This window comes from Eucalyptus grandis, chromosome 4, assembly GCF_016545825.1.
Source record: "Eucalyptus grandis isolate ANBG69807.140 chromosome 4, ASM1654582v1, whole genome shotgun sequence".
Lineage (NCBI taxonomy): Eukaryota > Viridiplantae > Streptophyta > Magnoliopsida > Myrtales > Myrtaceae > Eucalyptus > Eucalyptus grandis.
This window is the reverse complement of record NC_052615.1, coordinates 34,027,559-34,054,598: the sequence shown is the minus strand read 5'-3', so window position 1 is coordinate 34,054,598 and position 27,040 is coordinate 34,027,559. Positions and strand designations below refer to the sequence as shown.

At 42.2% G+C, this 27,040-nt stretch overlaps 4 protein-coding genes and 1 long non-coding RNA gene across 6 annotated transcripts; 2 read left to right on the top strand and 3 right to left on the bottom strand.

Moving 5' to 3' along the window:
* Positions 1–640: 640 nt before the first annotated feature.
* Positions 641–4,422, bottom strand: LOC104418943 (serine/threonine-protein kinase CDG1). The gene is given in 11 exon segments (XM_010030425.3): positions 641–1,411; positions 1,527–1,561; positions 1,564–1,675; positions 1,752–1,979; positions 2,068–2,231; positions 2,315–2,566; positions 2,662–3,216; positions 3,295–3,410; positions 3,513–3,631; positions 3,713–3,786; positions 3,897–4,422. Coding segments are annotated over 11 exon segments (2,061 nt in total). The 5' UTR covers positions 4,045–4,422; the 3' UTR covers positions 641–1,153.
* A 4,945-nt stretch (positions 4,423–9,367) lies between these two features.
* On the bottom strand, positions 9,368–13,407 carry LOC104418942 (rac-like GTP-binding protein 5). The gene is made up of 7 exons (XM_010030424.3): positions 12,822–13,407; positions 11,315–11,402; positions 11,116–11,225; positions 10,921–10,984; positions 10,228–10,292; positions 10,054–10,119; positions 9,368–9,953 (listed from the first exon to the last, which is right to left on the bottom strand). The coding sequence occupies exons 1-7, from the start codon at positions 12,918–12,920 to the stop codon at positions 9,849–9,851; spliced, it is 597 nt and encodes a 198-aa protein (XP_010028726.1). The 5' UTR covers positions 12,921–13,407; the 3' UTR covers positions 9,368–9,848.
* A 2,258-nt stretch (positions 13,408–15,665) lies between these two features.
* Positions 15,666–16,641, top strand: LOC120292770. Its single transcript, XR_005550369.1, has 2 exons — positions 15,666–15,914; positions 16,073–16,641. It is a non-coding gene; the product is annotated as an uncharacterized LOC120292770 (long non-coding RNA).
* LOC104418941 (protein MCM10 homolog) lies at positions 15,922–20,708 on the bottom strand. 2 transcript variants are annotated; one of them, XM_010030422.3, is made up of 11 exons: positions 20,485–20,708; positions 20,140–20,320; positions 19,618–19,692; positions 19,236–19,473; positions 19,006–19,127; positions 17,547–17,580; positions 17,412–17,458; positions 17,112–17,252; positions 16,607–16,671; positions 16,458–16,530; positions 15,922–16,354 (listed from the first exon to the last, which is right to left on the bottom strand). In XM_010030422.3, the coding sequence occupies exons 1-11, from the start codon at positions 20,675–20,677 to the stop codon at positions 16,195–16,197; spliced, it is 1,329 nt and encodes a 442-aa protein (XP_010028724.2). In that variant the 5' UTR covers positions 20,678–20,708; the 3' UTR covers positions 15,922–16,194. The 2 variants fall into 2 exon arrangements, 1 of the variants encoding a protein (XP_010028724.2); XR_001981179.2 differs by having other exon boundaries at positions 16,286–16,354; positions 16,607–16,663.
* Positions 20,709–21,647: 939 nt separating this feature from the next.
* Positions 21,648–26,032, top strand: LOC104418940 (beta-galactosidase 13). The gene is made up of 17 exons (XM_010030421.3): positions 21,648–21,743; positions 21,864–21,976; positions 22,089–22,155; positions 22,250–22,342; positions 22,458–22,601; positions 22,721–22,815; positions 22,953–23,058; positions 23,173–23,257; positions 23,342–23,460; positions 23,563–23,730; positions 23,861–24,039; positions 24,138–24,247; positions 24,365–24,474; positions 24,556–24,663; positions 24,773–24,880; positions 25,170–25,315; positions 25,408–26,032. Exons 1-17 carry the CDS (start codon positions 21,648–21,650, stop codon positions 25,871–25,873), a joined length of 2,313 nt encoding a protein of 770 aa, XP_010028723.1. The 3' UTR covers positions 25,874–26,032.
* Positions 26,033–27,040: the final 1,008 nt, after the last annotated feature.

The window sequence follows — 27,040 nt, the reverse complement described above, 5'->3', positions numbered from 1 at the left end:
ATTTATACTTTTTTTTTTTTGGCTGCGGCGCTTAAATTAAATTTCAGGGGCCGCTCGGAAAATACGGTTTAATTCAGAATCGGATCGGACCGACTTCGGACCCAAAGTTGGAATCTCGCGGCCGAATTTTAGGATCCTCTGATCTTGATAGTCCATATTCTATATTAAACCAGATTAAGTATACAAGATCTACTATTTATCGATTGAGATTTTTCGATTACAATAAAAATATCGTACATATTCGACTTTTCTAACAATCTTTTATGGTTTTTGATGGGGGTATCATCGGAAATTGCTCGGATCCTCTCCCAAAAAGATAACAAGTATCGTGATAAAGAATGTTTGATTTCTGAATCTGTTGCTGCTGATGCAAACACTATTTTTTTAATCGATTTTAAAAATAGATCCGACGTGGCTATTTTTGTTGGTTGCTCCGTCCAAATCAGAAGGAGCGATGAGGATGCCGTTGACCCGTTTTCCTCTTTAGACAAATGCTTGCTTTCTGGGAAATTGCCTCGAGATTTTGTACCGAAAACAGAGATGAAAAGGTGGAAGGGCCTTAGGCATTTGCTAATGGCTGCCGTCATCTTGTGATCCTTTTGATGGAAACTGATTAGTAATAGTTGACCAAAGAAACAGGTGCCAAAACGACTGTCGTTTCCATTCTCCGTCGAACATAAGCGGACACAAATCAATTAGTTTCCTAAAGGTTAAGGGACTTTTCTTCGGATCCTTCTCAGACAGCAGTTTCCTCTTCTTTGCCCTGTTCTTTTTTTCTTCTTTGAATCCTTCTGGGTGACCATGTACGGAACTGAAACGTTCAAGAAATTGCGCATTCTTCTCCGGGCCAGCACTGTTTGTTATTAGAAATATGCAGGTTGACCCCATCAATGTGATTTCAGAAAATGATCTCATGCGCATTTGGTCTTGATCCACTAAATGGATTTGCCCGTCATTTTAAGCTGCTGGGCCTCCCTAACTGGAAGCATTAGTCTGAGCATTATTCAGTTGGGACTTTGGAGAAGTAACTTGTGTCGGATCCATTTAGGACATGAACATTGCCAGAATCGATTTTCACTTGTAGTGAACATCTATGAGTTTACTTACAACAGGGAATTTTTATTCTTCCTCTAATAATAATGTACATCGTAAGTCAATCGAAGCTTGACGATCGGCTCCATCTTCCCTTCATGTATTCTTCCACTGAAATGCTGCTGCGCTGTTCCGTGCTGCTGATCGACGTAGAATCATCGTAGACATCCAGCAAGGCGAGACTCAGGTGTGACTCCGCGCTCGAATTCGGATAAACTTCATCATCGTTGTCGTCCGAAATTTCTGAATCCACCCAATGATCGCATTTATAGTCGAGCCACTCATCAACATTGATGTCCCCATTAATGATCTTCAGAATCTGAAAACACGGGTGAGGCTCACGGTTCATTCGAGGGAACTTTTTCGAATAGACTGTAAACATGACATGCGCCGGTCTCTCAAAAGGCATCGCCGAAATGTAATATCTCGTTTACCTGGTTCATGTTAGGGCGAAGCCTAGCTGACCGGTGAGGCAAAGTCTAGCTGCAAGAACCATTCTTTGCATTTGAACCTCGTCGACACGTCCACCAAGATCTGGGTCCAGAATGCTGCTTGCATCCCCGCTCTCTATGATGGGCTTCGCCTGAAGTTGCCAAAATTTGAGTGCTCTTTCAACAGATTAATGCAATGTGAGAATATGCAGAGGGAAGACTACTTACCCACATGACCAAACTTTCTTGTCCCTTGGCAGCGTCGGAACTAATTGGTTTTCTTCCTGATAAGAGTTCGAGTAACACCACACCAAAGGCATAGACATCAACCTTATCACTCAATTTGCCATACATGAAGTACTCCGGAGCAAGATACCCAAATGTTCCAACTACATCGACTTTGGTCAGAAAAGCTGAAGCTGGTGGTCCCCATATTGCGAGCCCAAAATCAGACAACTGCCACAGAAAGAAACATCGGTCATTTACTGCAAAATTTAATTTTCTTCAACATCCTTAGCTAATCTCACACGAGCCGTAGGCGTACCTGCGGCTCAAACTCATTTGTGAGAAGAATGTTCGATGTCTTGACATCTCTATGAATAACGGGTCGGGCACATTCGTTGTGCAAATAATTTAGGGCTTCTGCAACTCCGGAGGCGATATTATACCTTACAGCCCACGAGAGTGATTGTTTGTTTCTTCTGTCACCTGCATCACACAGTAAACTCGTCTCAGCATGGAAGCAAATTGAGATCAAATAAACAATGGTGTTAATCTCACTGAAGCATTACCGTGTAGGTTTTCCTCCAGGCTTCCCCGGGAAAGGAAATTATAAACGGATATTAAACTTTTAGATTGGACACTGATTCCGTGTAGGGGTATGATGTTTTTATGCTTCATCGAGGAGATAATGTCCATCTCCAGCAAAAAATCTTTTAAATTTGCTTCGGTTGACGACTTCAAGACCTTTACTGCCACCGTTGTGCCATCTGGAAGAATGCCCTTATAAACAAAGTTCGAGCCGCCTTTTCCAATCAGATGCTCTGCTTAAAGGGAAAAAAGAGAGCTGAGGAATGGATCTTGCCTGAAATGGAAACTGGGGACAAAAAGCTAAAACCAATAGAATGAAAAGGTGAACCTGATGAAAAATGCAAAGTCGAGTCTCTAAGGGCTTCATAATCAAACAATTCACAATCGGACGATTTTGTTCTCAACAAAAGCTCTATCTGTTTCAGTAGCTTCCTTGCCTCTGATGAAGTACTTTTATGGCTTCCATCCACAGTCTCGGTATGATATTTCGGTGGTGGGCTCTCTCTGGCATCTGGGTGTAGAGAATTCAGGTAGAGAGACCTATCTGGCAGGCTCATGACCCACTGAACAACAGAAACACTCCTTCCGTTCTGAGTCCCTGGAGGATCAAAAGTAGCTCTCCTTAGCAAGGGCCAACCGGGTCTCTGCTCCAAATTGCTTCCGGCAAGTTCAGAAGCTGATATTGAGAGAATGATCCTATTTTCGCGTGCGATGCTGTTTTTCACATCGTTATAGTTAGCACGCGATTCCTCTTTCAAGCTCTGGATCATTTCCAAGGATGAAATTTCAGACTCAGCTTCAGATTCACCAAATTCAGAGGAGGTTTCTTGAGTGCTGGCCTTTCCTGCTTGACACAGACTGGGTCTAGGATCTCCTCTGAATCCTGAAGTCAAACTTAAATCAGATGAAGTTTGAAGTACTAAACTAAAAGGTATTGGCTTCAACAGCACTAGCAGCTAACCTGGAAGCTGAATATTGGTGCACCTCCGAAAGACTATTTTCCCGTTATGGATGGCCAGCACATCAGTAGAAGACGGCAGACGCTTGGCACAATATTTGGCCGTTGCAGTATGTACCCTGAATAGATCAAACCCATTTAGAGCAACGACGAGAGGGAAAAGAAAGATCCCAACAACTACAACAACTTATTGAAATGAGTTCATCTCTCAATCATAGTACCCGAGAGCACCTTGCTTGTCTATCCCAACGAGTAGGGCCACAGCAGCATAATTCTTGGCCTCTCTCACAAGGACCTTCCTAAACGAGCTCCCTTTAAGCGCCTGACCTGTAAGAGTCACCTACAATTTACAACAAACATTCAGCAACACTCCTAAGCAACAAGAAAGAGTTCCAAAAGTTCTTACACATTAGGTCCATACCTTCTTTGCATTGCACAAGCCTTCATAAACCTCCAGATAGTTATCCAATATGGACGCATCTCTTGAAGCATCATCTGGACAGCATATTGTAAGTACCCTCAACTTCAGATATTCGATATATGAATTTAAACTAGCATCTCGCTCACTAACATGATACTGAGGAGGCTTTGCACAATATACGCACCTCGACAAACATGGATGGCCAGTACTCTATCTCCTGGTTCGGCTACTTTCACGATAGCCCAACTCAGTAGCTCTCTGCTCCGGCCATCGAGCCGAACGCCGACCAACACATACTTCTGCGCCACGGCCTGAACTCTCTCGACAGTCATCGTTCCTTCGCAATAAACCTTGTGCCCCCGGTCTCTTTATGCGGACAAGACCGGAGATTTATCCCGGCGCGACGACTTTATCACTTACTATTCGGCTCTCTGCAGCATATAATCAGAGGCACGTTAACCCACTCAGTACCTGTACAATATAAAGAAACCCCCAAATGCCCCCCACTTTCTTTTCTCATGCACTTGCAGAAAGCAACGCCCTCGTGGTCATAAATGATGCTCATGAATGGATTCCCCCATCAGCGAATTCAAACCCCACGACGACGACGAATCCCCAAGAGAATTCCCATGCCCGCATAACACCCATAAAAAAAGAACTAGATCGCAAGCCATCCGCACACACACCACTATTATATCCGCACGAAATGGGTAAAAACCCATGAAGCGACAATCAAGAACTGTACCTAAACTTTGTACCCACTCGTGGATCAATCCCACCATGCTCATTTTAAAATCGCGAAATTGCCGCCAACGCAGCACCGGCCTACCTAACCCACCTTCTTCCGGGCTCGTCAACGAATTAAAGTAAAATGAAAAAACACAAGGCGTTCAAAGCAGGAGGGCAGAGGAGGACGTGACGTCAATCCGACCAACCGTGAAAAACTAGGGCCGGGAGGGGAAGAATTTCGCCTGGCGAAGCAAACGGGTTTTTGTCTGCTTTCGTTTGAACATTTGAAGGAGAGAGAGAGAGAGAAGAAGATGAGGAAAGTCCGGAGGGTCAAATCCCGGGGATGAAAATTGTCGGCTAAGCAAAAGGAATTTACCCCGGAAAGGAGAAGAAAGCGGGGGCGCTGTCTTGTCGTTTAAGCTTTAAAAGAAAGAGAGAGACGCACGACATGTTTTAGTGGAGCAGTTAACTTCGTTGGGAGTCCTCGTCAACGGAAAACCGGCACTTTTCGCGGGAAACCCACGATGTCCGGTCATTCTGCATGGACCGACGCGGGGCACTGGACCAGCCCGCGACCGGCTATCGCGGGTTGACGGACAGGAGGCGGCCCCTCCTTCACGTTGCATGCGACAGGGATTCCGGAGGGACCGTTTCAAAGGGGAAGCTTTCTGTCAACGCCTAGCCGTTTGACGTACTAGGCGATGATTAGGACCGTAAAGGATAATTAACGAGGCCAAATAAGGGGTTTAATAATGAGTGAAAATACTGATCATTAATGAGACGGGAAGTGCTCAAGTTCGATGAACCCCGATTTTAGTTCATGAATCATGTGCTCGAGATTTTGCGTGGATTTGGCGGCGGCGATGGGGTGATGGCGAGAGATGGAAGCCACGGGTTCTTCGCCAACAACCCCGATAATGATCAAAATAACATGAATTATTGTAATTAATCATGACTGGCTGCAGTAGAATTAATCTGCATTATTAACATGCTAGCATCGGTATTTCATTGATAAAACGTGGTCCTTACGGGGGGGAGTCTAGATTAAAGCCACGATTTTATTTTATTTTTTGTCTATGTAGATATAGTTGATGTGGTCGTGATTAGTGTGCTAATTATCTAGCTAGGATAAGGACCTTTGAATTGCGTATCCAATACTATATTTGGCTCGTAGTAGAGGCGTGCATATTGCTGTGAAGCTAGCGGGATTGAAGGATAATATCCAGAAAAAAATTCCCCTCATGACGACACCAATTAAAAAAAAATAATAGAGAGAGAAAAAATAAGAGAGAGAGAGAGAGAGAGAGATTCCATATGAACACAAGGATTTCTTTTTGCTAAAACAAGGATATTAAGGCTCTTTTTAATTCATAGCAAATAAATAGTTGTAGAATTTTTTTTTTGAAAATGATTATTCTTGTTATTTACAAAAACGAATGAACGAGAAACATTTTAATCGTTCACAAACATATTAAAACACAAATTGTTGTCGACATTATAAAAAAAATTATTAGTTAATTATTTCAAACGATATAAGTGATCATTATTAAAAAATATTTTCGAAATCGTTCATTATTTAAAAATAAATAGAACTTAAGATTAAACATGGCACAAACATACCTATTAGAAACTCCTGGAGACCCTCTGAACTTAGGTTCTCTAAATCCAAACAAAGCGTGAGAGATCAAATCATATATTTATAACTGGAGAAATTTAAATAATATTCTTTTTTGGGCCCGAGGACTTAGATATTTAAAGTTGGAATTTCATTCACCCCCTCCCCGACCGATCGGCAATGGAAAAGACGTGTAGCCGTAGAGAAGCCGTAGCTAGCTTCCTTCCACGAGAGGGATACGGTAGAGCAGATTCCCCGCATCGTACGGAAAGAGGAAATACGACCGCCACCACCGGTGCCTAGCATTGATTAAGCTTAAGTAGGTGCGCCTACGAATTAACTAAGAAATTATTGTCATTGAAGCTCAATTTCGATGCCTTGCTAATCGAATCAAGTAGGAAAGTAGATCAACCGCGTGCGAAATCCGTTAATATTTGCGCAGTCATGCAATGCATCATTGCGCAAATTATTTAAGACGTCGCATCGCACGACGAAAAAGTCGTTCGATTCTTCTTTGCGTCCTGGGCGAACTAAATTTAATCCCTGTTGTTACTAAATAAAAAGATAGATACGTTAAATATTTTTATTCGTTTTGCTTTTGTTCAAAGATGCGAGTGGTCCGGTCCCTAAAGGGCCAAAAAGCAGCCCACTGAGACCTGCCTGTCGGCGTCTCATTGGAAGGCATGGATCGGAGTCGCTCCAAAGTGAAGAATATTCAAAGCGTGTCAAATCCTCTAATTGTTCTGCTAAAATATTATATTATATTTAATCTTCTGGTCAAAAATTTAAAACCCCAGGTAAATTCAACTTCCCGATTTTTGACCACCTCCCAATACTAAAAAGACAGAAGAAAATTCAACCCCTCGAGTAATCCATAAAATGAATCTAGAAATTAAGGAAAATTTCAAATATGTGATTGAAGTGTCCTCATTTTCTTAAAAAGGGTTTGAAATGCTTTTATTTTTTTAAATAATGTTTGAAATAGATATTATTTCAAATAAATAGTCTGAAGTAACTATGTTGGTTTTAAATATTGGTGCGATCTCATTAGCTAATCATAAACATTTTTATCCCTTGCATTCCAGACTTTTTATCACCTTCCAATAAAAAAAATATAGAAGAAATATCGACCTCTCGAGAAATTCATGAAACGAATCTAGAAATTATTAAAATTGATGGTTACAAATTAGTGCCAGGCATAATCAATTGGAACCGCTGATTTAGCATATGATCGAGGTTCTTGTCCCTTGTCTCGACGCAGACGTGCGATCTGGGCATAAGCAAAATCCACCGACGTACCCGCTGTGGGACGTCTTGGACAAGGGGGATGACTCGGGATCGACTATCGATGTCCTATTTTCTAGCAGAGGCCAAAGCACGCTGAGATCACCGCTACCGAAGCCTCTTTTTTTTTTTTTCCCAGTGCCAGAACGGATCGATGCAAGAGAATAAAGAGGGGGGGAAAAGAAGAATGCCCCATCTCATCTATTATCTGAATTTGCCACTTTTAAGTAAAGAAATGAAGGGAGGACGAGAGGAGCTGATGAGTCAGTCCTTTCTGTTTTAAATTTCGAAGACGAGAAGGAACCTTTTGGTGGGAAGGGGAAGGCGAGTGAGATCAATGATGGCCTACCACGCTCTCTACTTGACTCTCTTTCTTTTCTTTAAAAATGGGCCACTGCAAGTGTCGTTTATATCAAGTGTGACGGACATTGTTTAATTTTCGATCAAAGTTGGCTAAAATGACTACATTAGCAAATCATCAGGACTAAATTGATTGTCGCTATGATAGGTTGAAGACTTTTTTTTGGCCAATTTTAGTTATCATTTAATCATGCGCGGACATGTAAAGTGGAAGTGGGCCTTGCTCACTCACACTCGCTCGCTCGCTTAGATCTACTTGTCATGGAGTGAGGAATCGTATCTCTCGTGGATGCGTCTAGAGCCATCGCTTGGCCAATGACAGCAATCAATCATCCGCCTCTGGGTCCTCTCTTTGGAAAGATGCAGATATCTATACTCAATCGCACTTTCAATTCAAGATGCATCAATGATTGAAGCGGATGGGAAATTTGTATTTTTGTCCTTGTAAAGCTCTTGGTCACATTTTCTCAAGTGGCACAATTGGTGACATACCAACCACTCCGATTCAGTTGGTGGCTCCCAATCTGAACTGCCCCTTGGGAGGGCAAAATGACTGGGGGGCCCTGCTGACACTGCAGATGGTGATGTAGATTTTGATGCTGGAAGATGCTCCCATACACAAACACTTTGAAACTCTAGTTACCCCCAATTAGGGGAAGGGTATATATAGTCCAGACTCGTTTGAATTTCAGATACATGAGTTTTCATCTCCCTTTTCGGACTCGTAATTGATCATGTTGGAACGCCAGTCGATTCGTTTCGCTGTATTAGCAACATGCTTCGACATGAATGACGGTGGATGGATTGAAGTCCCTCCAAATTCGTGTTGATTGTCTTTCGAAGAGGGAGTGGAGATCTTTCCTTATGCTTCGTCACTTTCACTCCAATTATTCGGTACAAGAAAAGCTTCCAATAGGTTATAGACGCCAAGCATGTGCTCTGATCATTAATCCTAGGACTGTAAAGTTTTGTGATCCCCACTGGTGCACGTTGCTCGGAATATTATAATTGGCGGACGGCCAAGCACTTCTATCTCGCCACTCAGTTCTACATATCTATATATACAGGCTTGAAGGTGTTGGGATGAAGTAACCCAGGATCACAGGCACAATCCTCCATGACAAGGAAAGGATCAGCGACGGTAGAATTCCACCCATTATTGTGACAAAAATTCACGGACGCTTCCGGTGTTTATGAGCACAGTGCATTTCAAGCTCTTATTTCATGTGGAATCTATGCAATTCAACGACAGAGGTTTAGTGGACTCATATGCACCCGGTTCATGCAAGAATTGCTTCTCGGCAGGCATGGGATGCATTTCCTTTAGAGCTCATGCTTGACTGTTATGAGGCGCGGCCGAAGCGCCGTCCAGCCCGTCCATTAATATTAATGAATCGTTATAGCCAACTACTTGGACCGCTCATCTAATGGGAAGTTCTTGGCAGTGACTCTGAACGGGCAGGGAACGCCCAGGCTCGAAGTGAATAGAGATGAGGACTGAATTAACATATTGCACGAAGTGAATAGAGATGAGGACTGAATTAACATATGTGCACGCAGCTCATTCTTTCGAGCCATCCAACAATTGCATCTTTCCCGAACTATTTCTTTAACGATTAAAGCTAAGAAAAAATGGAGGAAACCAGACTTATACTACAAATATTAGATGACATGAAGAGGGCTAGTCTTGCATACATGGCCAGGGGCAATGACAGGGAACACATTTGAGCCACCTGAAGAAAAATACAAGACAGGAACAAGTTGATCATCAGGTCTTTGCAATCTGGGTAGAGTAGATTACACAACACGTCAAGCTTCAAGATAGTTGTCTAGTGCAGTAGGAGATCGAATTACATAAACACATATATGACCATGCCTTAACAATCTGGGAAACAGTAATCTGCTAACATGTCGAACACGAGCCAAACGTGTGTGGGTTACAGAACATGTAACCAAACTAATATACAGTCCGCATCGTAAACTAACAACCATTAGACAAACAAGTTCAGCACCTATGACAGACATATCTCTGTATCCGGTTGTCAGTAGAGATTCCTAAGTGAAGCCAGCTTGCTTCTTCAAATTTTGGTCGAAAAACTACTAATTTCTTCAGGATCGCAGCTTCGATTTTTTTGATTTTCTTCGAGATCATAGTATAGAACATGCCTTCTGAGACTTTCTCTTCTTCTTCTTCCTCTGCTTCGGCGGTTGGAGAACCACCTTAATGGCAGCATCGAAGACAGCTTTCACGTTCTGTCATTATAAACAAGAGAACTAAGCAAGGATGGTAGTGTGAGGATGGTAGTGAAAGTTCTGTTCAGATCATCCAAATGATGGGGAAAATTATTTAAACCTGTTGAGTCTTTGAACTACACTCGATATAAGCAGCAGCTCCAATAAGCTTCTTTAGTTCCTCTCCCTACCAAAACGAGAACATCAAGAGCTCCATTTTAGTCATGGACACCAACCAAGACCAATGAGGAGGATAAAAATGGGCAGTATTTAACAAGAAAAAATGATCACCCACCTGCGCTGTGGTAATTGGAACTGCACCAGGATGGTCTAAGAAGAACTGCTTGTCATCTCGAAGATCTACAAGAAGTGAAATATAGTTGTCGTAAGATCAAACTCCAGTTCATGATTGATGGGGTCACTAGAGATAACACCAGTTAAATAGGTATATGAATTAGTATCCCTAGACAGAAACCAATAATGCTTGGACCACGGACACAACAAGTAAGCACTTTTTCTGCCTAATCGTTACATTTCATTTCAATAATATGCTAAAATAAGTATGGACATAGCCACATTGTTCATGCAACTCTGGAAACACAGCAATAGATATCGACGTAATATCTGAAAAATATCTTGCTCACAGATCAGTCACTGCCCAGTCTGTCTCCTCATAGAAATCAATTTTTACACTCTACCATTGGGCCAATATGCAGCTTTATACTGGGAGGAGCGCTTATATAAAATAATTAAACATTTGCACTGCCATGTAGTCTAACATATCGTAAAACACCGGGTATATAGATGGAATAGATCTCCAAAGAAAAATTTGATTTACATCTTCACATTATTATAACAAATTAAAGAAGCAGACAGAAACTTCTCCCTGGTGTAGAAAGGTATGAGAGACTAACAGCCTCAAGTAGGAAAAGATATGCTTCGCTAAAATGCGAGAACAGAGAAAGGTAATCCAGTTGTAGACACTAACCGAGTTTTGTACCAACAAGAATAATTGGAATGCCAGGAGCATAGTGCCGCAACTCAGGAATCCACTAAACATCCAAACAGAAAAGGAATAAGAAAAAGCTTTCATCAAGAGTCCAAGGAACCAACAACATGATATCATGCACTGGCTCCAAGAATACTGAGAAGGTAAAACTGATATCAAATCAATAAGACTCACCTTTTTGGCAACATTTTCATAGCTGGCCTTGCTAATGAGAGAGAAAGCGAGCAGGAAAACATCAGCCCCACGGTAGCTAAGAGGTCTTAGTCTATTATAGTCTTCCTGTCCTGTTCTATTAGAATGAAAATGTTATACCAACCCAAAAGAAAACTCTAGCAACATAGAGGAGGATTCATCTGAAATCAAGAGAATGTACCAGCTGTATCCCACAAACCCAGGTTAACAGTGCTTCCATCCACAACGACATTTGCACTGAAATTGTCGAACACAGTTGGTACATAGTCCTGTCCAAAAAATAAATAGCAATGGCCACAATAATTATCTTTCCAATGACCCATCAGAATGACAAGGCACCGAAGAGGCTATCAGAAGATGCGTTCCCTCAGTTTGGTTTGTGGAAACTATTATCATAACACGAGATGACAATGTCACATATATCATGCCGGAGAGAGAATTAACGTCACATCCAATTGCACAGATTGGATGGTCCCTTGGAAGAGCACTTCAGAGACGAGAAATGCTTTCGCAAATTGCTACTGCATATCCAATTGTCTTGTGGAAAGATTAAATAGTGGTCTAGAGCTTTATAACAATAATGGACTGCAAACAATAAAAGATAACTAGGTAACAATTCTTTCTTTGGCACTCTTTTAAAGCAAAGTCAAGGAGCTGAAGTTGCTGCTAATACCGAAAGAATGAAAACGAATTTTAGCCACTTTCACCACATTCCTAAATTCAACTTCAAAGATTTTCTATTGTTCTTCACCTCACCCCACAACTAGGAACAAAAAGGAAGTTATGTAGTCCAAGGCGCCGAAAAGAATTTAAACTACTATCTTCAGCAAATCCTTAAAATACCCATACAGTCCCTTGAAACAAATTTATATCAGAAGAATATCTAACCTTTCACCGAATTACCACTTATATGTCTCTACTTTTGGAAATACCAAATGCACACCCGAACTTTACCTTGGAGATCATTTGGTACCTTTAACATCAATTTTCCTCGTGTCTCTATTCATCAAAATGTCCTTTTCTTTTAAAAAATGTCCATCCCCAAATCCTGAATTTTCACACCCACTCACCCAAACCCTAAACAAGATCCTAACGAGTTTGCAAGGAGAGCCAATTTGACCTTCTCAATGTGGGGTTTTGTTAAAGATATGTAAATGGCATTCGTAAAAACAGAGGTATGTACATTGGGTCTAGAGTTAGCCACGTTTTTTGTTATTTTCCGTCATATTTCACAAACCCATCACAAAAAGGTTTCGAATCGGCATTATAGGGCACAAATTTTTCACAAGCCCGTCACAAAAAGTTCGACTTTTTCATGAACAATATCCCAAATTTCAATAGGCCAGGAAGCAACGTTTCATCTTCAAGAATGCGCGACTCGATTTCAAGAACTGAACCAGAAAGCACCACCAATTTTTCTTAACCCTCTTTCTTTCCCTAGATAAGGAGCAACTGAAATTGGGGCACCGATTTTATCCACACCGCAACGGAACGAACTCAAGAACCGAACAGAAAAGCACTCGATTTCGCCTCTAATCGAAAACCCGGTTCGGCCCGAGTCAACCCAGTTGCTCAAAGCCCCAGAAAGAAGCCAAATTTTCCCCAGCGGCCCAGCAATTCCTGTGGGGAAAAAACAAGAAGGGCAGGGAGGCAGGCGCTTGGAGGAAGGAGAAGAAAAGGGGCCGTACCGTGGGGAAGGTGTTGCTAGTGTAGGAGATGAGCATGCAAGTCTTGCCGACGGCCCCGTCGCCGACGGTGACGCACTTGATGAACCTCGACGCGCTCATATCCTCCTCCTCCTCCTCCTCTTGCCCCCCCCAAAGAACTTCGGAAACGTCTGCCCCTCTTCACCGGCTAGTCTTGAACGGAGACGGCGAAACTCTGCGGCCGCGAAATGGGGCGCATTGAAACCAGGGAAAGGCAGCGAAAAGCAAGTCGTCCGGGGCAGGGAAACGTACTCTGACTACCCACAAGAGAGAGAGAGAGAGAGAGAGCGAACTAGAGAGAGAGAGGGGGTAGGAGAGAGAGGGATTTTCTTTCTTGATTTTCTTTACGGAGGAGGGGCTGGAATGAGAGAGACAACTCTTGCCAGCTTGCGATTAAAGGATTTTATAAAAAGCGGAGCTCGGCAGCAACGTAAGCGGAGTTTTCACTTGACTAGCGACGGGCCCGGAATCGCCTCTGCCCCTATTTTCTCGAGAGGGGAAAAAGGTGAGAACTTTCTTGGACCCGCAAAGCTCCTCTTGGTATGAATCACCTCGACGAGGGGGGTGGATGGGTGGATGGATGGATGGATGTATTTTATAGATGAATATCACGTGAATGGTTTGATCACGTGTGATTTATGTGATTAATGATTTTTCTTTTGATGATACTCAGTCGCACAATTTATAAAGCATACAATAATTTCTCGTTGTTAAGAGGTGTAGTTGATTACATACGACACGAAAATAATCAATACATTAGGAAAAATTCCTTTATTTGATTATTCAACAAGTTCTCGAGAGCCGCTCTTTAGCAAAATTTCTAATGCTTAATATGAGCCACATTTATGAATTGTTAGAGCAAACATGTTGTCATGCCTACTATAATGCCGGTGGATGTAAAGTCGGAATTACTTGTGCCCAATTCGAGCCAAAGCAACATTGCAAATAAACTAAGGTTTCTTTGATATGAAATACCACTCGAGCCAATTGAACCCGTGACAAAAGGGACTTCAATCTCTATGGGAGTAAACTCTGGACAATTAAGCCAATTACCGCAAGTTTTCAACTCTTCCTAGCATGGAGCCGGAATTGCTTGTGACCGTGGTTTAGCCACGGGGCTTCAAATTCGTTCTTGGGCCCTATTCACATCACCCATCACTCACATCACCGTCGCAGTGATGGATGGAATGGTGGGATACTCGATTGTCGAGAGCAAGGTCACAAGATCGAATCCTCTTGGGATTAATATTAGTACCAAGTAATTTCTCGAGCGGTCTATGATTGGAATTGCGAAGTGTGAGACCCAAAATAAATTTCAAAGTGAAGATATGTGATATTTAATTTAGTAGCGAATCCAATCAACGCGGTCTAAGCAAAGCGTGAGCAATGCATGTTGCCGGATTAACGTTGCTCAATGCTCGAGAGCATGGACACCTGAATCTTGCACAATGGTCTAGAAATCCTTAAAACGAATCAAAGCCACCATCGCACCTAGCGCAAACTGCCGACAAAACGCAAACAGATGGAATGGAGCATGTTCTCCTCTCGCCGCGATCTTCACGCCAAGACAAAACGAGCGCTGTGCAGGTGCTGGTGCCACGCTCGACAGCGATCGATAAGGACATCATAACGTGCTGATGTTCTTAATCTCATGATCACCGTAAGAAACAATTTCATCTTTCGTTGATCGAGATGTATGCCATAAAGTAATCGGACCGGAGGGCGTGTAATGAAGTAGTGTATATCCAATATAGGTTGACCTAACGTTAACTAAAAAATCCGGCTCTAGGTACAACACCTAACAAAAGCCACCCTTCGCTTTTTCTTTCCCCATCTCGAAGTGAGCTTCGTCATGATTACGTGAACGAGGAATCTAAGGTTGTTCAGGTTTCAAATCGCTTTTGTAAATTCTCAATGAAGAGAAATCAAGGTGCTATGATTGTTAACTTTCCATTTTTTTTTCTTATATTTTGAGCATGGAAACTCGAACTTCTAAAAACTCATGGAATAATTTAGGAGAAAATGAAATATCAATGGGACACAAAATGGAAAGCACGAAAAATGAAGAAAAACTAAAAGCGGTTAAAGTAGATTATAATTCAAGATATGAATAAATGAAAATGTCATCCCTTGACCTGAGTGACTGATCAAGTCCAACTTCCTTCACATAAGCTATTATATTATATATATATATGTTAATTAGTTTTTAATTTTTTAATTTAATGCTAAAATTTTGCTTAATATTATAATATAATCATTTTAGTTAATTTTCGCTGGAAATCGCTATGTTAATGTCAATTGAACCTCTAAATTAGTAACTTCTAACAAAAACTAAGTGAAAAAAGTACTTGGAAATATTGTCTAAAGGTATAAAACTCAATTGATAAAATAAAAAAAATTAAGATCGACTAGATCTCTAACTTCACGGCAAAGGACCAATTAGATAACTTCCCTGCTCTAACTTCATGGCCAAGGAAACAACAGTAACAGTAATTGATAATAAGTACATCGAAAATCGAAAAATTTGTAGGTGTGGGTCTCTGTGTACTTATTAAGTGAGGGCGGGTTGGCACCAATAATTGACGCCTCATTTGGAAGCAATTCATTTGGTGAAAATGCGGGGGACCCCACTATCTTTTTATGGTCTACGGACCAAATCGATACTCCTTCCTTACAACATTCATCATGCCATAATAATGCAATGTACGTGGGAAAAGAAATGAAAGTGGTTGTTGCAGTTGGTGAGGGAACCATCATCGCCCTACCGAATCATACCATTTTAAAAATCGATTTTTGACTCTCTAACTTAGGGACACAGCGACATTACATTAATAGTACTGGCGGGTTGGGTCGGGTTAGGTCGGTTTCCTCGCAGATTTCTTGGGGTTTGCATAGGCAATCCATGTAAAGCCAGTATCTTGTTATGTTTTGAGGAAAGTATATAATTCTAAGGTATCTCGCACATCATAACACGCATACCAAGACCGATTGTGCAGGGTTAATCAGAGACCTTCCTTCACTAGCTACGCATCCCCCACTGATCATCTTCACGATGAATCAAAAGCACTGGACAAGGTCGTTCTCTTCCATTTCTTGGCTTTTTTTTTTTTTTTTTTTGGGTGGTAAATTGCGAAGATATCACAAGTATTTGAACAATGTATTGCGGTACATCATTGCCATCTGGGTCATTTCCTGGGCAAATGATTTCCTCCTGACAGTGGCCTCGACGCCAGGACTAGGAGTTCAATCTCACCATCTTCAAGTCCCAAAAGTATTCCACGGAGGCAGGCTGACCGATGGTTGTTTTCTGCGAGTTTCGGAGTGGCAGTTCCCAACCATGTTCATATGACAATGTTCATATTTCATCATCTGAGCTGAAGATTTCGAGTTCAATCAGCTTCCCAGTCCCCGGCTTGGTTGCGTTAGCGGAATCTTCCCCCGTTTTGCTCCTCTTCACGCCCGTTCGTTCGTTTCCTTGGACTAAGAATGGATCCGCTTTGACAGCAGATGGTCTCCTGACGAGTTAAACAAACAATATCAGTTCGACCAAAAGTTGAGCTTCGCGTGGCACGTATTAGTAAATTCAGAAATCAAGACTTGAGATTGGTTGAAGTAAACCTTTTGTCCTTGCTGGCCAAGGGTTTAGATTTCAGAGAAGCTTCCTTGTTCGAACTTCTTGGCTCCATTTTCGCTGGCACACGGGAGGGAATTGGCTAAGATTATCGGCCTATAAAGAGTCTACACCAAAGAGGCTAACTATATCTAACCTGTTACTTCAGACAGAAATCTTATTCCCTGTGAATGTGTGTTTGTCGTCACCTTCCCTGCACCACTAGTTGTTCATGGTATTTATCGGTATGATCGCATTAAGAATAGAAATAAAGAACACACGATGATTAATAAGCTATATAGTATGCAAAGACATCATGAAATTGCTTAATTAGGTCTCGAAATCACAGTAAACAATGCAACATATGAAACAATCGGCACTATTTTTGTTGTTCTGACCGTGCAACCTTCTAAATTGTCAGTCACGGCATTGTTCTCATATTATCTTTGCCAGAATTCGGGTCATCAATACCCACAGTGCGTCGAGTGACAAATTGATTTGTCTTCTACTTTTTTAAAATGCCAAAACAAGATTAAAGTCAGTTCAAGTAATTTGACGTTCATGATAAATGTGAAAGGCCTATCAGGTTTAACAGGGAATAGAAAGGCAGAGAAAGAGCACTCTACATTTATAATTCTCAATTCAAGTATGCTCATATGTACCTTAAAGCCCTTTTCAGCCCTTCCACCGATAATAATTTCGCTGGTTGTATTGCCTTTTTAACGTTTGTTCTGCCAGAAAGACGATCAACCCCATAGATTCCCTCAGCTTGAAGGTGATTCCTAAAGGCTGTTCTGATATTCCTGCCAAAATAATGGAAAGAAGGGGAGAAAAGGGAACATTAGTCGAAGTAGTTCGGTTTTCTCCCTCTCCTGCCATTTTGAAATGCGTAGAAGTCACCAAAGTCATCTGTAAACAATTGGAAGTCTTGAGAGCTTCTTCTCAGGGAGGCTATCGCTTACCCTCCAATGAGCTGAGTTCGTGTGGTGGAATATTTCTCTGAAGCCTTCTGTTGAATGTAACAGGTTTAAAGAATCAGATATGGAGATTATTTTGAAATAAGTTTGTCAAAGAAAATAATTTACAGAATCACTCACTGACTTATGGTACTTGCAATATACCCCGTAGCGCCTGAAAATACACATCTACATGGTTAAATAGCTGATGCGATTCAGGGAACGACAAAGAACTAGACATAACACACAACACATAATTGCATGAATTACCCAGTTTAGAGACAAAATCAGGAGAAGCATAACATATGAAAAATAGTGATCTTGGCAAATTAAGTAATGATTAGAGATGCGTCAAAAACTCACTAACATCTAGAGCACGTCCAAATCAAGTTTGCTAGAGTCTTAGTTTGAATTGCGCTTTAAGAAGCTATATCTGAAACCTTTTCAATGAACTGAAAGGATCAGAAGACACCAACGTTAGCAAACCCCATGACGTAATCAAATGAAATGAGGCACTGAACAAAGCCACTGCAAAGCAGTTCCTGGATTTCTAGCATGAGCCTTGACTGCTGCCCTTGATGGCAAGGAATCCACGAGGGGTGAGCCATGGCACCACTAATATGCTAGTGGAATAAGACTCCATAGGACATCACTTGGTTCATGAGTGCTGAAGGTGGATGAGAAGCTCATGCCTCAGCCTTATCTATTAGGTTCATCATTTTGGTGGTATGCATATCTGAATCTTGTTCATTAGTACATAGTAGTTCTCCTTTCTTCATGCTGCAGATAGTCCACATTTCGGGCAGGCTATCTAGAAGATCACTGGGCTTTGAGAATGAATTGTCTTGCTTGTCTTGTTACTAGATTTATTTAAATACAAAGAAAAATATAAGTTTGAAATTTAGAATACTGTCAGCAATAGAGACAGAAGGAAAGAACGAGACTATGTCAGCCAATGGGAACGTCTTCGGGCTAGCATAGAATAACCTAATTGGGATCAAACATCATGTATTGTGTATCCATTAACCAAGAACAATCAAAAGAGATTTTTTCAGATGATAGCAAGAATTCATTATTAGCCTTTCGCTCAACAGGTGTGAGGGTGGGGTTAGTCAAATAATAACTCAACCAACATGTTTAGGGAATTCTCCATTTCCACAAAGCCATCTATGTTCCAGAATTGCTTTTGTTTGAATCCCTTATTTCTCGTTCCTTTTCCAAAGAAAAGAAACTTAATGGTATAATGCTGAGATTCACAAGGAAACTATAATTAAAACACACATTTTACAGATACTCTTCCGGTACATGAACATTAGTCCGCAACATAGGCCACGATTTGGACCAGGGAAAAACCAGACACCTTCAGTGCAAACTGCACAACCTCATGGTTAGAAACCACGAAGATGGATAAGACCACAAAAAAGTCGGAGACCTATAGAAGGAAATTTTATATCATTTTGCTGATAAACGAGAAAAATTAAGTGAAGATCGTACCCAGAGAAAACTGAAATGACATTAAATATCTATAGATTTGACTGTTTGTGGTTATGTATGAACCTTATCTTCATATTATAGGAAAATTGTGGAACGTGAATCTTACTTGTTTATGACCAAAGTACAGGCCATTCCATCCTTCCTTTTCCCCTTGCAAACTCCATGATCAGCCGATGTACCGATTTTCAATATTTGGCTAGGAGAAAATACACTTAGAGAAAACCCGGCCTGAAAAAACAGAAAAAAAGGAGAACAGAAAGGAGATGTGCCTTATAATATCCTTCTATCAAAATAAAAATAAAAACAGCACAATGTTCCAATCTCAAGATCCTGTACCGTGGAGTCCTTTCGAACATTGCAGTTGAACAGGGCAAAGGTGGTACCGACCTTCTCATCTGAATTTCTTTGATAAGCATCACCAAACAAAAAAAGGGAAATAGCATCTTCATTTAGGCTTCCAATTTTCCATATACAATATTTCTTCCCTGCAGAACTAGTCTTTGGACTCCCCTTCTCAGTCAGCACAGCAACAGTTGCCCAACAACCAGAAAGAGTATCCCCTGCCAACAAATTCCTGGACAACCAAACACAGAAATTACTAATGCTGTTGCCCTAATAACTTGAATAAACCAGAAATCTTTGTAGAAATAGATTTGCTTCCAAAAGGGAAATAGAAAGATGTCATGGTATAGAATACATTGATAAGACAACACGTTACTTTATCACTGGTAAGCGAACAAATCTGATGTCTGAAAAACGATCATGAAGCTCTTTTGGGGTGACCAACTGATTCCTGAAGGATAAAAGAAGATGTCAACAACAAAATCTCTTAGAAGGAGACTATTACAAATTAAAAGTTTAAAACTGAAGAACTTCATCCATTGCTTAGAAGATGAAAAGTTCACAAAGGAAAAAAAAAAAAAAATCCAAAAGCCCCTTCTTTGTATTAGCAACACAAGCAGCAGTTATCCAGTTCTTTGCAATTTGTAAAGCCGATACTTTTCCTGAGTAATGTAGAATGTGAAGTAACCATGTAAGCATTGCGGTAGAAACTTTAGCAATTATCTCCGGAGCAAAGCTACAGCTACACAACGCAAAGTCCAAAAGAACTCCCAAAAGGAGATATTACACAAATAAATTGTACAACACATCGATTATCTGAGCAAGAAAATGTCAAAAACAAAGGAACATAAAAGCACGAACTAGAAAATCAGACAAAACACAGAGGCGACAAAGCCACCTTATGCGCAGACCCGAGAACTTCTCGACATCAGGCTCTGCAGCCGCCCCTGACCGGCTTACGTTACCAGATCCTTTAGTGGGTTCAGGCTCGTAATCCAAGCAATCTTCAACTGCATTTCGGAAAACAGACATATCCACCTGCTCCCGTCTCTTCGGCATTCCATCATCCGAAAGATATCCTGCGCATTACTGATTAAGATGAGCTAGTATTCAACTAACAAGCAAACTTTTACTTAAAATGAAGACAACCCATGAGTACCCAGCGAGAAAAAAACCGAAATTTCGAGAACTCAATCATCACAAACATGAAAAAGATCGAATTTTTTTGAATCCCAGATCGAACCTGGGGAAGAAGGGGAGCGACAGCGAGAAGGGGAAGTGGGAGGGGTCTCCAAGACCCTATCTTGGAGAGAGAGGAGAAGGTCGAGATCATCCTGGTTGCTGCTCTTCTTCGACATGGCGTCGGATTCGCTTCTTCGCCGGTTCTGTGGAAATGTCCCAAAGCTCGAGCTCTTTTCTTCAGGGAAGAAGACCATTTCGGTCTCGATTTTCCTCCGAAAAATTGGCTTGGAGGGAGGCTTCAATCTTTTTGGAGGGAAATGCTGACCAAAAGCAAAACATCCATTTGAATTGGGCCTGTGTGTCCAGGCCCACTAGGCCCACCAATTTGAATTGGGCCTGGCATTCCAGGCCTAAGAAACCATCGAGAATTGAAGAAACGATTCGTCAAAACTCACCCGCCATTTCCGAATTTCCGTTATATACGGTTATAAGGCATTCCGTACAAAACAAAAGATAGCAGCTTTCAAGGGAGAGAGAGAGAGAGAGAGGAAAAACCATGTTTCAGGTCAAGAAAACAGGACAGAAGGAGAGGGGAGGGGAGGAGAGAGAGAGAGAGAGCACAGAGAGGAACATCTGTAATAAAGACAACCTCAACCAGTGAACTGAAACAACGGAAAGAGGGAAATAGGGAAAAAGAAAGAGCTGTCTCCTCTCCGAGCTTTCCTCCGAGTCCGTTATATTTACCAATTCCTTCTCTTATAATACTGAATTTCCATGGATTCCCCAATTCAGCTTCTGGGAACCTCCTCCCAATAAAGGAAGAGGCCCCATCTGAGCTCCCAGTTTTTCAGATTTTATTACGGCCTGCTTCGCGAGCCCGTTGTCCTTGTCGAATTGGAATAAAAAAAATGAGGATAGCAATGAAGAGACTAGTAATTTTGTCAGCCCTTTTCTCGTTGTTGCTCTCGGTGGCATGCGCGAAAAAGAAAGTGCAGGGAGTCACGTATGACGGAACGTCTTTGATCATCAATGGGAAGAGAGAGCTTCTGTTCTCCGGGTCGATTCATTACCCGCGTAGCACCCCCGAAGTACGTCATTTCGGACACCATGAACAAAAACTCTGGCCGTATTCACGTTCTTTCGACATTTTTGTTTCTTTTTTTGGATGGTTTCATTAGGCTGTTCTGCTTAAGAGATAACAATGCCATTGGATTTGTACTGCAGATGTGGCCGGACCTCATTCGGAAGGCAAAACAAGGAGGCTTGAATGTGATCCAGACTTATGTTTTCTGGAACGCTCATGAGCCTGTGCAAGGCCAGGTAATTCACGGCCTAATATTGATGCGGACTTCAAAAGATTCGTGATTTGCCAAGCTAGCCAAAAGTTTTTGGCTTTAAAGACCAAGATGATGAAAGGACTAATACGTTTTGATTTTGCAGTACAACTTTGAAGGGAATTACGATTTGGTGAAATTCATCAAGTTGATCGGAGAGCACAAGATGTATGTAACCCTCAGGGTTGGACCTTTCATTCAGGCCGAATGGAATCACGGGTACTTTTTTCTCCTGTGTCTTTCTTCATCCTCCAAGATATTGTGTCTGCACCGCACGTGCATGCCCATGGCTGACATTGTCCGTGTCGTCTTCTTGTTAAATCGAATCCAGAGGGCTTCCCTATTGGCTGAGAGAGGTTCAAAACATCACATTCCGTTCCGACAACCCACCGTTCAAGGTAATGTGCCTCCCCCAATTCCAGAAACCATATGTTCTTCAGGAAAAAGAATCGAAAGTGCTCTGCTAAATGGTCTATGCCTCCTACTCTGCAGTATCACATGAAAAAGTACGTCAAGATGATCATACAAAAGATGAAAGATGAGAAGCTATTTGCTTCTCAAGGGGGTCCCATTATTATATCTCAGGTATAGACCTTACTTCGATTTCGCCACCTAGGAGCATGTAAGGCCCTTATTGAAGATAAGTGCCGATCAATTTCCAATTTGCAGTTGCAGTGAATTTCTTGCCTTTTTCATGCAGATTGAGAATGAGTACAATAGCATCCAACTCGCATACAGAGATGCAGGAACCCGATATGTTCAATGGGCTGGAAACATGGCCGTGGGGCTAAAAACAGGAGTTCCATGGATCATGTGCAAGCAGAAGGATGCTCCGGATCCAGTTGTACGTATTTAAGTGCATTCACGACATATTTACACTCCCTATATATGAACGGGCTTGCTTATTGTGTGCGCAATGTGTCCTAAGATTAATCAAGCGCATGGATTACACCGTCTTTGTAGATTAATGCATGCAATGGAAGGCACTGCGGTGATACCTTCACAGGCCCAAATAAGCCCTATAAGCCAACTCTATGGACTGAGAATTGGACTGCTCAGTAAGCATACTGCACCAGTGTCATCTCAAACCTCCGTTTGATCATCATCAATATACTTGACAGATATATGACAGACAATGTGAGTTCATATTTAGCTCATGATGCCTATCGATTGCTTTATTCTTAAATGATTGCAGGTACCGGGTGTTCGGAGATCCACCATCCCAAAGATCAGCAGAAGATCTTGCGTTCTCAGTTGCTCGTTTCTTTGCAAAGAATGGGACTTTGACCAACTACTACATGGTATGGAGTGGGCTTCTCCGCTGCTCTGTCACCAACATGAGCATTTAATTTCCCTACTTTTTGGTTGACAGCATTCATTACATGTAATAAAACTGTCGTCCATATGTTCTGCAGTACCATGGCGGAACAAATCTCGGTAGAACAAGCGCTGTATTCACAACGACTCGCTACTATGACGAAGCTCCTCTTGATGAATATGGTAGGAATAAAATTTTCCTTGTCCCTGAGAATTATCTCTTGTGATTGATCTTGTGAGTATCTGACCGACCGACATTGTTTAAAGGCCTCCAAAGGGAGCCTAAATGGGGCCATCTCAAAGATCTGCACAAGGCTTTAAGGCTATGCAGGAAGGCTTTGCTCTGGGGAAGTCCCAAAGTCCAGCGTTTGTCTAAGGACCTCGAGGTAAGAGCTGAAGATGATGTTAAAGCAGCACTAGGGAGTTGGATCAGTAACACAGTCTGCTAGAGGGGTTCTCATTATCGACCAAAAAATTGCTCCATGCAGGCCAGGTACTATGAGATTCCCGGGACTAAAGTCTGTGCTGCTTTCTTGACAAACAACAGCACCCTGTCGGCTCAGGTGGTTAAATTTAGGGGACAAGAGTACTATCTTCCCCAACATTCTATCAGCATTCTTCCCGACTGCAAAACCGTGGTCTACAACACTCAAAGGGTGAGCGTGCTTGTCAATTCTTTATCCCGGACTTGCACTGATTCATATGGAGACCTTGTATTGTTGTAGTTATCAGCCTTTGAACCACAGAGCGCCTGATGTGTGTTTTTCTGTTTTCGGCAATGAGCAGATTGTATCACAACACAATTCGAGGAACCTCGTCAAATCAGAGAAGGCAAACAAGCTCAAGTGGGAAATGTCGCTGGAAATCATTCCAGACACCAACCGAGTGCCTGTCAATGCCAAGATACCGGCTGAGCTCTACAGTTTGCTTAAAGATACCACAGATTATGCGTGGTTTACAACAAGGTTAGTATTGATGACTTTTCCTCAGTCAAGAGAGAAAAATTTTGGTAATAGCAAATTACTGAAGCAAAAATTTGGAATGCTGCACCGACTCATTGCAGTTTAGATTTGGGAGTCCGTGATCTGCCAATGCGAAAAAACATAAAGCCGGTTCTCCGCGTAGCCAGTCTCGGTCATGCAATGCTTGCATTTGTAAATGGAGAGTTCATCGGTAAGCAATCTCACTCTTAGCATAACAACTGGCTTATTAGGCACTCAACAACAGAGAATGGCAAACGCTAGCCACTTATTAGGCAAATTAACAGAGCGTGTCGATGATATTGTTCAGGATCTGCCCATGGCAGTCACATCGACAAGAGCTTTGTCCTGCAACAGCCTATCGACTTGAAGCCTGGAGTGAACCATATTTCTCTGTTAGGTTCAACAGTGGGTCTCCCGGTAAGAAGCTCTAATCGATTCCATTTGTGCTTTTTCCTCTAACTCGAGAACTAGGCTGATGAATCTTGCCCATTCGTGCAGGACAGCGGAGCCTACATGGAGCACCGATATGCAGGGCCTCGTCTAGTGACGATCCTAGGTTTGAACACCGGGACACTGGATTTGACACTTAATGGCTGGGGTCATCAGGTACAGATACATGACTCGAGAAAGGAACATTGGCTGTGGCCGAAAGTAGACAAACCATCCTGTTTTCGTAAATAATACTGATCAAAATGAAATTGGATTTGTGATGCAGGTGGGCTTGGATGGAGAGAAGGTCCGCGTGTACACACAGTCAGGGTCGCACCGAGCGCAATGGACGGAAGCTACTAAGGGAGTCGGGCGTGCTCTTACATGGTACAAGGTAAGGCATAAATGATCTCTCTTTAACAACATACCATGATACGGCATCCTGAATATCGCACTTCTGGTCATCGTGAGATTGGAATTTACTAGTAAAATGCAGAGAATATGACAATAGATCCAACATTAGCATCCCATCAACACTTGGCTAGTTTCTGAATTCCTGAGGAGAGACCCCATGAGAATTCAGTGTAAATTTGACTAGCTACATCTTTTCGAATCGTCCGAAAACTCTATTGTCATGTATAAGACTGTCTAATGCAATCGCCTATTGATCATTGCTTTTGCAGACGTACTTCGATGCTCCAGAAGGAGATCAACCCGTCGCCATTCACTTGCCTCAAATGACCAAGGGAATGGTTTGGGTCAATGGCAAGAGCATTGGCCGCTACTGGTACACTTACCTTTCCCCTCTCGGACAGCCAAGTCAGTCGGAGTAAGTACCTGCAAAAGTTCGCCCAAGAAAGATACCGCCAAGTAAAATGTAACGCGATTTTGATTTATCCGGTTTTCCCTTCGCTTTATCAGGTACCATATCCCAAGATCCTTCATAAAGCCAACCGACAATCTACTCGTCGTGCTGGACGAAGACGGAGGCAACCCTGAATCGATAGAGATCCTCAATGTCGACAGGGACACGATCTGCAGTTACATCACCGAGAACCATCCCCCCAGTGTGAAGTCATGGGCAAGAAAGAACAGTCACTTCATCACGGTCTTGGACGAAGTGAAAACAGCGGCGCACTTGAAGTGCCCGAACCACAAGAAGATTGTGGCCATCGAGTTTGCGAGCTTTGGCGACCCGTACGGCATCTGCGGGAACTTCAAATACGGAAACTGCACATCACCCATTTCCAAGGACATCGTCGAGAAACATTGCCTGGGAAAAACTAGCTGCGCCGTTCCGATCGAGCGAGGGCTCTTGGACAAGGGCAATGACGGCTGTCCCAGTATCATGAAGACATTAGCTATCCAGGCCAAGTGCTCCCACTAGAAGCACAGGGTGGCCTATAATTTTCCTCTACAGATGGTTTTAAAAGCATTACTTAGCTAACATTTTTAATTCTTCACGACACATGAATAAATTTTCATCCTCCTTTGTATTCACCCAGAGACTTCATCCTGGCTGATATGAAGTGAAATCCATGCTCCACCCTTTGCGAGATGTGCATCCGTGATGATTTTGGAGGAATGGTGCTAAATTGCATCAGATTCAGTCCGAGTAATCTTTTATATACTTGAGTTTGATGTATTCGGATGAGAGTTTCACGAAAGAGAATAGGCTGGCATGATGCTGTTTATAAGAGGAGATCCCGAGACATCCAAATCCTTCTACTGGGCCACAATGGACTAGATCTCGGGTGCAAATTAGGATCTTTTTCACCTCCATAGGAAAATTCACAGGTCTCGTCCAAAGGGGGCCAAACATACGTCGGGACTACCCATAACACTCGATACCCGTGAATTAATATAAGCATTTATTGGTCAATCCTAGTCTTAATCGTGCTTGGACTAGGTGATGGTGTAGGTTTATGCATCGTGTGTCGACTGAAAGAGAGACCTAAAGGTCGTATTTGCACGCACTTTCTTTTTTGCCGGTATTTTTACAAGGACCTGGTGATGTAATCAGGGGTTCATTCGGCTCATTTTCATGTAATTGAGCAAACATTTAGCAAACAAGGCGTGGGAAGGACAACTTTCGCTCCTGGTACCACGAAAACCCAAAGAAAATGTTTGCTAAGGGTGGTCTCTCTTACTCGAGAGATGCAGGGACGCAGCGTTGTGTCCGATATGCTTCCCCTCCGCATTTTCGCATACAAATCACCATCGTACTGAGGCTCGTCAGGAGAATCCTTTAACCATCTAGTGACGGTGCATAAGTGGAGACTTCCGCATCTTCAAACTGAGATGAGTTGACCTTCCTTCAAAGGCCTACCATCTACAATGTAGTTATGAACCCTATGCCGACAATATCCTAATGCGAACATGTTCAAGCACAACACCACAAAGTCGCTTTAAAGACTAGATCTTCTGGCTCATCGGAGGGGTTACGAGCAGCTTATTTTCTTCGTCAGAAACCATGAAAGCATCTCGGAAAAGAACAGTCGGCACAAGGATCAAACTCGTCCACAGTACATTTTTTGAACATGAATTGGCAAAA

Coding starts and splice junctions, on each gene's coding strand:
- LOC104418942 (XM_010030424.3), bottom strand. CDS start 12,920: ATGAGCGCGTCGAGGTTCATCAAGTGCGTCACCGTCGGCGACGGGGCC. Junction 10,985..11,115: donor ATGAAAATGTTGCCAAAAAG/GTGAGTCTTATT, acceptor TTGGATGTTTAG/TGGATTCCTGAGTTGCGGCA. Junction 10,293..10,920: donor TCTTGTTGGTACAAAACTCG/GTTAGTGTCTAC, acceptor CACTTCTTGTAG/ATCTTCGAGATGACAAGCAG.
- LOC104418941 (XM_010030422.3), bottom strand. CDS start 20,677: ATGGTCTTCTTCCCTGAAGAAAAGAGCTCGAGCTTTGGGACATTTCCA. Junction 20,321..20,484: donor TCGCTCCCCTTCTTCCCCAG/GTTCGATCTGGG, acceptor AGTAATGCGCAG/GATATCTTTCGGATGATGGA. Junction 16,672..17,111: donor GGGCTGAAAAGGGCTTTAAG/GTACATATGAGC, acceptor ATGAACAACTAG/TGGTGCAGGGAAGGTGACGA.
- LOC104418940 (XM_010030421.3), top strand. CDS start 21,648: ATGTGGCCGGACCTCATTCGGAAGGCAAAACAAGGAGGCTTGAATGTG. Junction 21,744..21,863: donor ATGAGCCTGTGCAAGGCCAG/GTAATTCACGGC, acceptor TTGATTTTGCAG/TACAACTTTGAAGGGAATTA. Junction 23,059..23,172: donor CTTTGACCAACTACTACATG/GTATGGAGTGGG, acceptor TATGTTCTGCAG/TACCATGGCGGAACAAATCT.